At 41.6% G+C, this 15,266-nt stretch overlaps 1 protein-coding gene across 1 annotated transcript in view; it reads right to left on the reverse strand.

Moving 5' to 3' along the window:
- The window catches only part of LOC149780259 (uncharacterized), a 45,657-nt gene extending 45,041 nt beyond the window's left edge, over positions 1 to 616 (reverse strand). The window contains exon 1 of the mRNA XM_089937064.1: positions 425 to 616. Within this exon, the coding sequence (XP_089793190.1) occupies positions 425 to 571 (147 nt within the window). The 5' untranslated portion in view covers positions 572 to 616. The remainder of the gene's footprint in view (positions 1 to 424) is intronic.
- Positions 617 to 15,266: the final 14,650 nt, after the last annotated feature.

A 15,266-nucleotide genomic window follows, 5' to 3' on the forward strand; every position in this document is an offset into this window, starting at 1 on the left:
TGGTTTTTTGTTCTTAATCCTCTGCACTTACTCTCCACCATCACCACGTTGCGTGGGGTTACGAAAATACACGTGAGTTGTACTGTTTGTGATTTTATTTACATTTGCGTGCTTCGATTGACAGAGGATTTTACTGGAATAAATAGAGAGAATAGAAGCTTCACAAACTGTAACCATGCAGCAACAACAAAACGGTTGTAATATGTACCGATAACAATATTAAGTGTCGCAATAATACAGTGTTCCGGGCTAGGTTGTACCCAATGTCAGTGAACAAAGGATCGCAGGTTGCAATGAATGCAGGGAGATGATTATACCAAAACGGGATGCAATCTGACCTCCCACCCCAACATAACTGTTCAATCTCAGACAATTAATCGGAAAGGTCAGATGAAACCCGGATTTACCGATTGCCCCTACTTACACTGTTGACAATATTGCTGTCTTGGAAATCGAAAAGGGTGCCTTTTCCACTGCTAACATTGCCGGCTGTATTTGGTGAATGCGGCAAAAGCCTTAGCTGGTGCAACTTTGTTAGGTGTATTTGAACAAATCGCCCGTGTACTGTCATTTTGCTACTTGATTCTGGAACATTGCCACAAGCAGACGAAAAGCGGAAGTGTGTAACGCGAAGGTCACGTGAGATAGGTTGAACTTAAACCAAGAACTAAAATCAGGGCTCGAGGTTGTAAGGACACTACTGTTGGCTATAATTCAATGTTGTATCAAGTTACGATATTGTCCCGCACTGTTAACAATTAATGCTTTGACTTTACTTTATGGACAGTTCTCTCGTGGGAAATAGCATCAAAATGCCCTCATCATTATGGTATGGGATTTAATTTTATGATTCATAAATGTTGGTTCCCATTGTTTACAAATTAAAGATAACTTATCCGTAGAAAGGATGTATAGAAGCCATATCGTCCAGTAAATGGAACTAAATTCACGTCAGGCATTCGAAATTCAAGGGAAATAAATGTAGTATCCAGATTCTGCAAGCATTAGTTTACTTGTCTCAGCTGGCACGCTCTTCTGTGACTAGAAACAAACTACGTATGCATAGTAACATATCGAGCAATATTTATTGGGTATTTTTGTTAACCTAGGGATAGTCTAAGGTCACCAAACATTAGACTTAATAACACAGATCTATTATAGAGTTCGTGAAAAATTTAAGTCATTAACATGCATTATTATTTGGCAACCCGATGTTAACTGCAGAAAACAACACATATATTTCTAGCTGTGCAAAATTATATTAGGATGACTTATAGATTTAATTAATTGACTGAACTCACAACAATTTTAATCGCAATTAATTAGTTTTTATTCATTGTTATGAGATGTATGTAAGTGTATGCATATTTTCTGTAAAACCATTGGTACCAGTATCGAGATCTTTGATGTTATATTTTCTTTATTGTTGGGGAGACAGTACCATTAAACGTGTACTTTCTACTGAATCGCCCCAAATCATATTTTTGTAATTGCTTTTGACAAAGTTTCTCAAATAAATATGGTTTAAACTATAACTGACAATTTACTGAAAAGTTTGGGGCAAAAGGAATGCTTCTGATGCGGACCATGTAGCTGATTCAGACCCAATGTCAGGTTAATAGGAAAAAAAAAAAAGAAATGGAAGAACATTCCTGTTTTAGTTTTGTTGTTATTCTAGGTTTTGCAAATATAGTAAGAGAGTGTAATATGCTGAATTTCAGCTTGCCAATTTGAAGAAAATGGTTCCTACGTGAGGGTAACAGACTGATTCGGACCGGGCTTATTCGGACTAGATTACGGACTGATTCGAACCAAATGCCAGGCTGATTCGGACCATGTGAAATATTTTTTTAGTTTCGTCCGGGATTTAAATGTGACATTTACATTTGCTTAAAATAAAATATTTATCGTTATTTTCCTGTTACGTTGATCAGTTAAAATACACATTTAAGGAAATAAAACTCTGCATGCGTGATACTGGTATTTTTACCAAAAAATTACATTTAATGAAAATCAGTAATGGTCTCAGAATGCTAGTTTCTTGGTTCATTCTTTCGTTGATATATACTGGTCTGCGAATTTTAATTCCTTTTTAAAAATAGCTTATGTGGAATATTTGTTTTACTTAATTAATCTATATAAAAATGTATTATCGAACTGTATGCAAATTGAAATTCATACTGTACAAGAACAAAGATAAAAAGCATGTTATTATTTAAAATATTTTTTAATATAATATAGCAATGGTCCATAAATGCTGGCATGTAACTTCACTTGCTGACTGGTCCGATTTTCAGCAGAGGACTTCCTCACTGCCATCAATCATATGTGGCACTTCCTTGTCTGTTTACGTTGGCATTTCTTGAGTTTATTCTAGGATACCATCTTAACTTAAATTATTTCCGTTCGTTTATTACTTTGTTTAATCACTGCGTCCTTAACTGCAAACACTAATTGCGGGATCATCTGACCATGAATTGGCAAAACCCGTTTGACAACGCCGCTATTACTAAAGCACTTTCAATGTTATATGATAATTTTAATGAATTTGATACCATTGTGGAACACAACACATAATGCTGAGTAGTGAAGGGGGGCACTTTAGCCTCAATGGGAATTAGCATTAAAAACACCCTTGGGTCAGATTAGCCTCAATGGAAATTTAACATGGAGAAAAATCGTGGGTCAGATTAGCCTCATTGGAAATTTAACATGGAGAAAAAATCGTGGGTCAGATTAGCCTCAATGGAAATTTAACATGGGAATAAATTGTGGGTTAATATACGTACAAGGGGAATGGAACATGGGATTTTTAAAAAATTTTTTTTTAAAAAAGGGGTAGGCAATTCAAAGGCTATCTCTTTTCGAGAAATATGGGGGCCCTGAAAAGGGCCTTTGGGTTTTCTTCTTCTTCTTCTGCTTCTAATTTCTTCTTTTCCTCCACCAACTTCTTATTTTATCTCCAACACTCTTTCTCTTCTTTTCTTTCTTTTTTTTCTCCTCCTCTTCTTCTTTCTTCCTCTTCTCATTTTCTTCTTCTTTTTCAATTTTTTCGTTCCATGTTCTTATTCTTATCTTTTCCTCTTCATCCTCCTTCTCCTCCTTTATTTCCTTCATCACACCACTGATCATGTCCTTTGCTTTTCTTAAGTTGTTAATTTCCATTTTTACTCTATGCGGACTATAAGAATAGTGGTCTTCAACGAGTCGTACGAGCATTTGTTCTATCATGCCCAAATTGTCAAGGACGTCTTGCAAGGATTGAAATTTATCCATGTGGTTTGAAGCCATCTTCTATGTAGAATGGTTTGAACGACGAATACTGTGGGTTCTTATACTTAAAGCGCGTACGTGAAGGAAAACATCCCACCTAAAAACATACAATGGATCTTACCTAGATCATGACCAAACAACGCGCGGACGTGAAGGAAAACATCCCCTACTTTTTCATTTCATATAATATAACCCAAACTATAGTCTTCACATTTGCTAAGAAACAATAAAGAAACCCATAATCTACTATTCGCACAAACATACATTTACTCTGACAAACACAAACACACAAACACATACCCTCACACTATCTTAAAAAAGAGTTAGTGTTTATATACACACTACTCTACCTACACACATTGGCAAATTGATCGTTATTTCTTTTCTAGAGTATTGGGTAGCCCTGAAAAGGGCTGTTGGTTTTTTTGAACTCCTGATGCACCTATCTAATGGTTGCACCTTCCTGACCTGGCGCCACACACGCATCTTCTTCCCCAGTCTTCTTTCACCTTTCTTCTGGGGAGCGCAGAGGGAGGATGATTCGCTTCAATACCCCAATCCTCTGTCTCGGGAATATTGAACGACATCCTCTCTTCTCTTTTCTTTTCCTCTTCTTCCCTCTCTCTTCTCTCCTCCTCTTCTTTCTTCATTCTTGCTTCTTCTACGATAGCCTCCGCTGATAGTTCGTTTACTATGCGCCTGGCATATTCCAGGTGCATCTGGAGTTCTAGCAGCTTCACAATCCTTGTATTCATTGTCTTGCTGTTAACAGGTCGACGATGGGTCCAACTGTTAGTTAGTTAGTTGGATTATAGTGGTTTTCGTTCTTTTGAACATGTACCACTTTTTTATTCACGCACTGCGTGATTTTTAATTACTCCTGGGGGAAGGAAAAGGAGCCTCATCCCCCAGGCTTTTATGTACTCAAAGAGTACTTTTTAATTTAGCCACTCAGGTGTAGGACTAACTAGTCCTTAACAACCTGACTGAAAGGCTAATAGACATGAGTGGGAATAGTCACACCACACACTCGTGTTTCTTAGTTGGATTGAAATGCCCCAGGTGTCAAACCAAGCAGTATGTGACTCCCGCCACGATTGGTCGGCAGCGATGAGGTCACATTAGGACACCCGGTCTTGTGGCATTGACGAAGTGGCCCGCTTTTTTGATATCATCAATTGCCTTTCCCAGTCCGATATTCCGGTAGACAGAGCCTTCCTTTTTTCCACTCTGTTTAGGTGGTGCAGGTTCATCAGCTTCATCGCCGCTGGATGATGATACTTCCAGGGCCGCTGCCAGCGTGGAAGTTTCAAATTCTTCAGTGTCGTCTGCCAACATTGCCTGGATTTGGCTGAGTATGTTAGTAGAAATAGCTGTGGAAGCTTGATTTAAAAGTTCAGCTAGATGTTGTTTAAGAGACAAGGAGACGGTTAGGAGTATTTTTTTTTTTTTATTCATCAATTCCTTATTTATTTTAATTCCATATCTTATTGGTTTGGAATGAAAACTTGTTTTTATGGTTGTTTGTATGTTATTATGGAGTCCTGTTTTAATTAATTCCTATTTTCCTATTTTAATTTTTTGTGGCCTTAATTGGTTTTTATTATTCGGGGTATGAACGGCTGTGTCAGTTTGTGAACCTACGAGACCTAGCAGGCCGTCATAATTCCCAAACAGTGATTTTGTAATATTCGTCCTTAACTGGTTTTTATTATTCGGGCTATGAACGGCTGTGTCAGTCTGTGAACCCACGAGACGGAGCCGGCCGTCATAATTCCCAAACAGTGATTTGTTATATTTTTAACTGGTCTTTGATTTACTTTCTTAGATTTTTTTGAGTAGATTGGATTCGTGTATAAAACTTATGATATTTTTGAATGTTAGATTAATATTGGGGTTTGTGTTCATCAAGAATTCTGGGTATGTTGTAGGGGATCCAATTTTATGCTGTTTAACTTTAAACTTAGCCCTTTCTTTTTCAAGTGTATGGCAGTTGTTAAAAATATGCTCTATGTCTTCTGGGACCCTGCAGTGGTAGCAGTTAGGGTTATGTGGTTGTGGTCCTATGTACTGTCCGAAGCTGTTAGCCAGCTTGGTTTTGCCCGTGAGTATTCTATTTATGAATTTTTGTTCACTGCCTTTTGTTTTGGGTGGTTTCCTATTTCTACATACTTCTTTAATGATGGTTTTTAGTTTCCTGCCTTGAGTGCTTGTGTTCCATAATTCCTGCCATTTATTATCAATGAGGGTTTTAGATATGCTATTGAGTTCGCATATGCTATAATCTAGGTTGATGTGAGTGGTTTCGTTTAGTTTTTGTTTAGCTGTTATATCTGCCATATCGTTACCTGGTATGTTAATATGGGATGGTATCCACATAAATTCTACTTGTAAGTTATTATTGTTCAGTATTTTTAACAATAAATTGGTTTGCCTAAGATAGTTTTCTCTTGATTTGGTGTTGTTATTAAGTATTGAGTTTGTGACGCTTAGCGAGTCACTTATTATTACCGCTTGGGGTATTTTGTTCTCTTTGATCCATTTGAGTGCTTCAAGTATGGCCCAGAATTCAGCTGTGTATATAGAGCAGAGGTTAGGTAGTCTTCGTCCTACTTTAATGTTAAGTTCGGGGATTACGTAAGCTGCTGCTGTTCTGGGTGGTTCTGTAATTTTGGATCCATCAGTGTAAATCTTAATGTAGTTGCAATATTTTGAGTTGATTTCTTCTGTACAGATTGTGTTTAGTTTGAGTTCCTGTTCGTTTTTATTGCCATATTTCATAATGAGGGTGTTAACTGTGGGGTTGATATTTATCCATGGTTCTTTGTCATAGTGATTTGCAATTTCTGCTTGGAGTTTGTCTATAGGAAGTTGTTCAACTAATTGATGGACTAATTTCCCTGCTGGTATGTTTTGTGATAATTTAGTTCTAAAAGGTATGTTGCATTTATTTATAGCTAGCCGGGTGGGGTGTTCCAACTGACGATTAGTTTTTAATTTATACTGAAAGCGCGGACGTGAAGGAAAACATCCCCCTAAAAACATAAAATTCATCTTACCTAGATCATGACCAAAAACAACAACAACAACGAACGGACCTAAAAGAAACACTCACTCACTTTTTATGCTACCCATCACTATTTTAAAATTTTTTCATAAATCACTTCAATAGACTATCCACATACGCAAAGCAATCCAATCCAACCCAAATATACACCTCAGACACCTCAAACACCAAAAAAGACATCATTTTAATCTACTATCCACACCAACTTACATGAGCTCTTACAAACACAAACACACAAACTCACAAACACATACCCTCACATTTTATAAAAAAGAGTTAGTGTTTATTTTCACACTACTCTACCTACACACATTGGCAAATTGATGGTTATTTCTTTTCTAGAGTATTGGGTAGCCCTGAAAAGGGCTGTTTTTTGTTTGCTATGGCATTCTTTTTTTTAGTTTCTAAGAATGCGATGTCCTCTGAGGATAGACTTTCTGGCGATAGGTCTGCTTCTTCGGAAAGAGAAGAAGAACTCTTTGGTGTCGATACGGCAATCGACAAAGCCTCTGTTAGCTTCAGGTTGCTGCTGTTGCTGCTGTTTTTGAAGTCTATACTTCTCTGTCCATTCTTCTTTTTCCCTGTTCATTTTTTCTCTGAAGAGTTCTTCCATCAGGTCTTCAGTGATTTTTAACATTCTCACATTCTCTATTTCTTCTGGCTTTGGTATCAGACTGTGTCTGACCCTATGCAAATTCACGTAGGCTTCGTTGAGCTTAGCTAGTTTGGAGCACATCTTCTTAGGAGGATGAGTCGACAATGGATGGTTAGACTGGAAACAACCCGGTTCTTAAAGTCAAAGCGCGGACGTGAAGGAAAACATCCCCCACACGGTTTTCGAGTCGCAACGTTCAGTGAGTGTCATGAGAGGGATAGTAAGAAATGAAAGAGCATCAATCCAACATTCTTATAGCTAAACAAAAGACAAAGGCATTTTTTTCAAAACACAACATTTTTTATTCAAAAATCACTTAACACTAACCAACAACAACTCCAACATTTTTAACAATAATCCAACACTATAACATCAAACAATTTTTTTCAAATCACAAACATTTTTTTCTCAATGGACAATCTACTTTAAACAGGGCTGACAACGTTGTGAATGAAATTGTGATTTCCACTTTTGGAAATCATTAGGCCATTGATGGACACTACGTTTCCTAGCTTGAGACAAAAGATAAGCATAATGGTCACAAAACCATCGATCTACTTTCACATCATTTCTAGCAGAAGAACGAGGATCGAAATGAGTCACTAAATGTTCTAAGGAATAGCCCAGGCTGCGATGATGCAGAAAATACACACAGTACTGTCCACACACCAAGGAATCTGTGCCTTGTAATTTCACGTTATTGAATCGGGTAGTCTGAGCATTTCTTCTCATAAAGTCAATGATATCGTCTTCCAAAGGGGGCAATCCGTACGATTTGAAATATTCCACACATCCTTCTTGAGGAAAGTAGACGGCTACCCAGTGGGTTGCTGGGAGATGACTGTCGTCCGTGTTGATCACGTAAGCTTGATGGTCTTTAGGTTTGCGATGAGGGAGTTCATCTTTAGCACAGACGACAGGATTCCAAGAAGCCGTATACGAACTGTGGTTCAAAAGATAATACAGTTCCCAGGTATCCATTGTTTTGTGTTTTTTTTCTTCTTCTTCACAGGTAATAATAAGTCGTCAATTCGATCCTGACTTTTTGCTTGAAAATGTCTGACGAATAAACGGTTATTTGTTCTGTTTCCTCACTCTGATTCAGGACAGCTTCGATACGATGGATCTCTTGAGTGGTTAATGGTGGACAAGAATGTTCACGCAAGTCTTTATACCACTGGTGCAACACGTCTTTGTTCGAGATGAGACTCCAAGCTTCGTCCAGATACTCGTCCAATTTTTCTTCTTGACTCAACATCAGGCATTTATCGTGTTGAATTTGACTGGGATGATCGTTTTGACATCCATAACAATTTTTCTTGATCAATTCCGTCATTTTTTCCACCAAGTGTTTGGCAAAACAGGAGACTAAATGGGCTTCTTGTTCTGGCCATATTGACTTCATTATGATCACTTCTTCTTCTTCCACAGTCTCCTCACATTCCATCTCCAAAGTTTCTCCACTAGGTAAAGAGGGAGAACAGTCTTCCATGGCTTCTAATAGTCTAGAATGACTTCTCTCAAACTGTTGATTTCTATGGTATTATCAAATTCTGCATACAGGATGACGTTCACTGTCTCTGGCAGAGGATTTGCAAACTGAAGTTCCACACGAATCTGGCCGGATTTTATAGGGTGGAAATGTCCCTCGTCGCTGCCTTGGTCTGGAGTGAAATCGAAAGCCCACAAAGCATAGCCTCCTGCATAATCTTCGTACGTAATGCCGTGACTGGTGTTGGTTCCTAACTGACCCGTGGCTTCGTACAGGGACAAGTACGATCTCAAGTAATTGTTCTTGGTAAAGTCAGGTTCGAAAGGTCGGGTACACAAGGTCTTGCCATCGCGACTGACTTCGATTTTCTTCACGTTGAAGTGTTGAAAGTGGAAAGGATTTTCAGCGAAGGCTCCGTTGAAGGCTGCATTCGAGACCATACCAAGGATCAAACGTTTGGGTAACTGTCCTTGGAACAGATGATCTTCGATCATGGAATGATGTCCAACGGGAATGGTGAACGTTTTCACTTCCACACGTCGTATGGGATACTTGGCGGTCGTTCTGCTCAACGTCTGACTGATGTCGTTTCCCACTTTAGGTAACACTTCCACGCGTCGTACGTAAAGTTTGGCCTCCTCGATTTGGCTTTTAGGATTGCCAGTCTTAGTAGCAGTTTCATCAGCCAACAAATGGAAAGTGGCACTGCTGCGATTCAGTCTCAGGCGCACATTGACCCCGTTCAGCAAATATTTCTCTTGCAACCACATGTCCAAATGCAAACGATCCATCAGTTCTAAACTCTTTTTACCTATGATTCTGCTTCGTCTTTCCCCAAAGCCGTCATTGTCACCTGCGTCAGCTATCTTAAACTTGCCCGCTTCGTCAGCTTCCCATACCACACAAGCATTGAGATGGGTGTTCTTGGCATCTATTCCGTACGTCAAGAGATTTTCCAGGTAGGCACGGTAAGGGTAAGTATCCATGCTGCTGCTGACCAGTTTGTTATTCAAGTACAAGTCCACTCCACTAAACAAGGAATGCATGAAATTGTTGACGGGAGCTATATTCTCAGTGTCATCTACTGCACCATCATCCTTATCTAGAACTTTGACTTTCAAGTACAAGTAACTGCTATTCAGATCGATGTAATCTTCGGGCTGTCCTTTGATTTCAAACTCGATGGGAGCTGAGGCTGTCAATGAGGAGACGGGATGAAATTCCACCCATTGAGATTCTTGCATCGTCATCATGGTGGGGGGCATGGCAAACAGATCCAGTTCCGTCTTGGAACAAGCGCAAGACTCTCGGTGCATCATTTTTCTCTGTGTCTCAATAATCGAAAACGTCTAAGTCTCGAACGGTTCTTCTTTTCTTTGCCTTTCTCGCTTGAAGTCTGGTGAAAGGGTGTTTTCTTCGTCGTCTCTTTCTGCCTTGTCCTTGCTGAATGCCTGACTCGGTAGCGTGCAGAGCATTTATAGGTGTGACTCGGCGACCCAAAATGTCTTTGCCCGTTTGCAGCAAGACATTTTTGCCTGCCCTCATGAAGGCTTCTTTAGGGTTTTGTTTGTCGATGATGACATTTTGGAGAAATTCTTTGCCTTGCGTCAGTGCCGCATCTTTCAAGGCGTGCAATCCGCGTGTCACCATCGGTTTCAACACCGGGGCCACCGAACGAAAGGCTGATTTTAACATGTCTCCTAAACCGTGTCCTCGCTGTCGAGCAACCCCTCGGTACACTGGATACATGACTTACTTACGAGTCGTGAGAGAACCGTTTTCGAAAATGGAGTTTCACCGTGACTTTTCCTTTGGTGAATGGAATATTTTGTCCCAAATCTCCTTTTATAGTAATGTTGACCGTGTCCAAATACGACTTGCTGACCGGTAAATAGTGAGGATGGACAAATTCGCGGTGAACGTGGTAAGTGTTTCCACCTTCCTCGTCAGCGTTTGCGGCAGAATCCACTTTGAAAGGAATGACACGCAGTAACGGTACGGAGGTGTGTCCCACCACGTTATACTCCACCACATCGGAGTACACGAACATCAAATTCAGTCCTTGGTTCAGTTCTACCGGGGTACGAAAATACTTGGCAAAAGTATCGTTGTCAGAAATGACTGGTAATTCGCCTTTTTGTTGTTCTACTTTCTTCCTCATCTCCATGTCACCGCCCAACATGTCAAACAATTCAGGACAAAATAAGAAAGACATGATTTTAGACCCCTCAGGAAATTTCATCAGGAAGCGACGAGCTGTTTTGTGGTACTCTAGGGTGACACTTTTTTTGGCATGCTCCAAAGCTTTCCCAAACACGCCATTAAACCTGGTGGCTATGGTGTTGACCAAATGTTGACCACTAAAATAATAACCTGGGGAAATGAACAAGTGATAGTCGGTCCAGTTTGGATTTTCTTTGTTACGGGTTTTCTTGTCATATTTGCTATGGGTATCCATCCACTGTTGCAATTGCTCTTCATGAACTTGCACCGTAAAAAAATGTTGATTGGGAAGGACATTGAGGACTTGGGTCGGGTGAATCATTTCTACTAAAGCCACTTCCCAATGGGCTTCGTGATCTAAGGGGATGGCTTGAGGTAATTTAGCCGTGTAACAGCACGTGTTGTGGGGAAACACCTCCATGGAACTGTCACTGGGTAAGGTTAAGTAAAATTGGTTTTGGTGACTCATAATTCCAGAGTTCTGTGGCTGTCCGAGGGGTTAGTGGACGTCAGAGGCGTGTCTCCGCCCAAAATGGGGTTCTGGTTGTGGTTGGAGTGGTGACTGGCACTGGCACTGGACGCAAGGTTCCCGTTCGAGGAGAATTTCAGGGAGGGATTGGGAAGCAGGTAACCGATGCAACTGCTCAATAAAATGGTCCACAATTGTTTGTCTCCTTGTTGCAAGCTTAGATTGGCGATGGCTGCCCCGATGACGCAATACACCACGAAGATTTGGCAGAAAAAGACGATTTGCGTTTTAGGCACACGTTCTCCACACCACACCCACAAGGGTTGTTTTTGTAAATCTTGCACAGAAGAACTGGGTGAAGAAGGAGTGGTCGACGTAGCTGCGTCTGCTGTGTGAAATGGCATGATGGTCACTTCTTCCTTTTATAGTCGATGACTTGCGAAGCGTCGATCCAAGAATCGAAATTGGGTTGATATCCTTTCCAACGTACTTTGACTTCTTTGACACGTCGTTTGCCCACTTTACGGGTTCTGCGTTCGAGAATGCTTTCGATGTCGTACACGTCGTCTTCTTTTTTGGTGACACGTTGTAACTCGGGTAAATAAAACGTTCCTTTGAGTACTTCTCCGTTCATGTCTTCCAATTTATAGACGGCGGGATGACGGCCATGCACTCGTCCAGTGACACGAAACAATTCGGTCGTCCAGTTAGGTAAGTAACCTTTGTCGAAAGTGCGTTTGGTTTTGCCAATGCGCACCCAATCTCCTACGGTCAACTCTCCACTTTTCTTGGGGACAGCCCTCGTCGGGGACGTACCAAACAGACGCTCAAACACTAGCACTTCGTTGTCGAGAGTCACGTCTTGCGGGGCACGTCCGATGCTTCGATGGTAAGATTGGTTGTACGCTTGCACCAGGTGCGGTAAGATGTCGATGTACTTCAGAGTGTGGTGATGCGTAAAATATTTCCACATGCGTTCTTTCAAAGTGCGTTGAAAACGTTCCACGATGCTGGCTTTGGTTTCGGGATTCTCGGTGGTAAAAAAATGAATGTCACGTTTCTTTAATTCTTTTTGGAAAGCTTGGTTCAGAAATTCGGTGCCTTTGTCCGTTTGCCATCGAAGAGGCTGACGACCGCTTTGTTTCAACACCCGTTGTAGGGCTCGCACTAACTCGCTGCTGGATTTGGAAGTCAAGGGCACGACCCAGGCAAATTTGGAAAAGACGTCGATGACACAAAACAAATATTTGTAGCCACGATTGTAGCTGGCCAAATGAGAGACATCGGCTAAATCGGCTTGCCATTGATGATCGATGCCTTCCACTCGGGTGCGACTTCTGGCAAACTTGCGTCGAATGGGTTTGTGTAAAGTGTAGGTAGCTTGTTCTTGTAACCATCGTTGAACTTGAGGTAAACGGAGACTTTTCAGTCGAGTTTTGGCAGCACGATACAATTTTTGAACTCCTGCGTAACCTGCAGGATGCGAGGGATCGTAGTAAATGCTGGCTAAGACTTTTTCCATTTTTTGTGTTTGTGTGTTAATAAGGCACCCACTCTTGGAAGAGGCTACTCTTTTTCTCTTGGGGTATTTGCTTGGATTGCAAGGCTTTGCGTGTGCGACCGGCAATAGGTGTCGAAGAGGAGGAGGATGTCTGAGCAGGGGATATCGGTTCTTGTTTCACTTCTGTCTTCACTTTCTTTTTCTCTTGTGATGAAGAAGGGGTGGCCATCATCTTTTTAATCCATCCAATTCTGGAGGTAGGTGGTGTTGTTAACTTGTGTACTTTTTCTGGTGGAGTTAGAAACCCTTCCTCTTCTTCTTCTCCTTTTTCTGTCTTGACCACTGGTACTGGTACTGGTACTGGTGATGGTGCTGGACTTTTCATCAAGGTCTTAAAATCTTTCAAAGTGGGTAGAGCTGTTTCGTCTAAAGCTTTCTGGTGAAAGAGTTGCAGTCGTTGCAAGAGTTGACCGTACTTTTGCGATTTTTCTGTTTCGGACAAATCTTGTCGATCCATCAAAGACTGTAATTCGTGTTGTAACTGGGACATCTCGCTCAAATTGGGATTGGGAGGTAAATGCGGGGTGCGTTGTTCTTGCCAACGATGGTATTCCATCCATCGTTTGTAAGGCACTAAAGCTAGTTTTCGTCCTTCCATGGGGTTGTCAGGGGTCGATTCTGAGATCTTGGGACTTCCGAGGGCCTTTTTATCTTGCTCCCACCAGTCCTCCCAACATGGTTCCCAAGACTCCTTTCAGTATGGGGCCTAACAAGAGAGGCAAAATGCCTCCACGTTGGACCAACATCTTCTTTTTTTGACGAATGGGAATTTTTTTTTCGAACCATTTGGCGAAGAACGTGACGATGCTTGCTTAAGCATTGTTTCTGGTGTTTGGACAAAGGGATCGTGCCTTTCAAGACGTTCAAACAACATTCGCACACGGTATCGATGACCTCTTTGGAAGCCGTTTGAATGAGTTTTTTTCGTAGGGGTGGAGAAGCTTTGGACAGGACAGATAACAGGTCCCCATGTTTGGCTAAACGTGGTGGCAGTCCTTTCCTTTTCTTTCCTTGGGGTTTTCTGGAGGGTGACATCTTTGAGTCTTTAGGAGCACCAAAAAAACACTGATACCCTACTTGGTCACAGGCCTTTTTTATACTGGAACGCGTCGCCACTGATTGTCTTTACGTCGTATCAGTTTGAGGACAGGCATGACACGTCGTGCAGGGGTGCGCAGCGGACTAAATCGAGCCAGTTCTTGCTTGGACAAATCCAGTAAACTTTGTAACATGCCCGATCTTTCATGGACTTTGATTTTGGGAGAACGTACTTTGTGAGCAGCAGCCACTGCCGCTAAATTGGAAGGTCCTGCCACTGGGGAAGTTCTTTTGGGGGTCATCAACGGAGAAGTTCTTGGTGTGATCAACGTCTCCAAGTACTCTTCAGTTCCTGGTGACATCAACGGAGAAGTGGACAAACGTGAGGCTGCCGGAGAAGCAGTCACTGCCGTGGCAGGTCGTGGTTTGCGAGTGTAAGGTTGCGTCCTGGCCGAGGTGCCTCTCTTGCGACTAGTTTTCTTCTGTGGACTTTTCTTTTTCTGGGGACTTTTTTTCTGTTTCTTTTTCTGGGGGCTTCTTTTCTTTTTCCGGGGTGGTGGTGTCTGGTAAGAGGAGGGTCCCGCCACTGGAGAAGTTATTCTTCTTGGGGACTTGGTCTTTTTCTTTTTCTTCTTGGGGCTTCGTTGGACTTTTGTCTTGGGGATAACTTTGGGGGCATTAGGATCCCATCTTAAGAGTGAGCGAATGATGACCCCTCCTAGAGTACCGCTCCCTCCAGGTTTCAAAATGATTTGTTTTTTGGTTTGAGTGTCGATGCGGGGATCGGCCAGTTGGACCAAAGCGACTTTGTTTCGATCGAAAAAGCGTTTGTTTTGATGAGGAATCTGAATGATTCCTTGGAGTAATTGACGTGCCGTCACCGTGAACCATCGTAAGACTTCTTTGAGGCTAGCTTCTAAGACACGAGCTCGTGTTTGTGGATCTTTTTCTCGACTGATGCCATACAAGGCACGAATCAATTTGACGGGAAGATGCGACTGAAGGGACGTCATGTTCACACTGTGTGAGGCAGACGAGAAAGGGTCTGAGGTTTTTATAGATTTTTTTTTTCATGGGGAGTGAAATGAAGTCGAGGACGGAGACGTGTACAGGACAGGCCCTCCGTCTTGGCACCAGTGGTGAAACAAGTGGGTACGAAATCGCAAATCCTCGGGAGTCGTAGGTTTCAAATCGACGAGTAAATAGGCGTGTGGAGTTTGAGTGGCATCGTCGTACGCCTGAGTCAGCCAAGGCGTTCCTAACTGTTTGGCTAAGACTTGCACTTGCGATTTATCTCGAGGGCTTTTAAACAAGACCACGTAATGCGCATTGAGACTGATGGTGCGATGGGCTTTACTTTGTTGAAACAAATTTTGGGTGATGTAAACGACACTGGCATTACGGTGATGCCCTTTGCGCGTGAACCACAGTTTAATTTCTTCTTCATCTTCTCCTAACATGTCGTCGAAAATGACCAAATGGGTTAGA

Source organism: Sinohyriopsis cumingii, chromosome 16 (assembly GCF_028554795.1).
Source record: "Sinohyriopsis cumingii isolate HCF-2022 chromosome 16, ASM2855479v2, whole genome shotgun sequence".
Lineage (NCBI taxonomy): Eukaryota > Metazoa > Mollusca > Bivalvia > Unionida > Unionidae > Sinohyriopsis > Sinohyriopsis cumingii.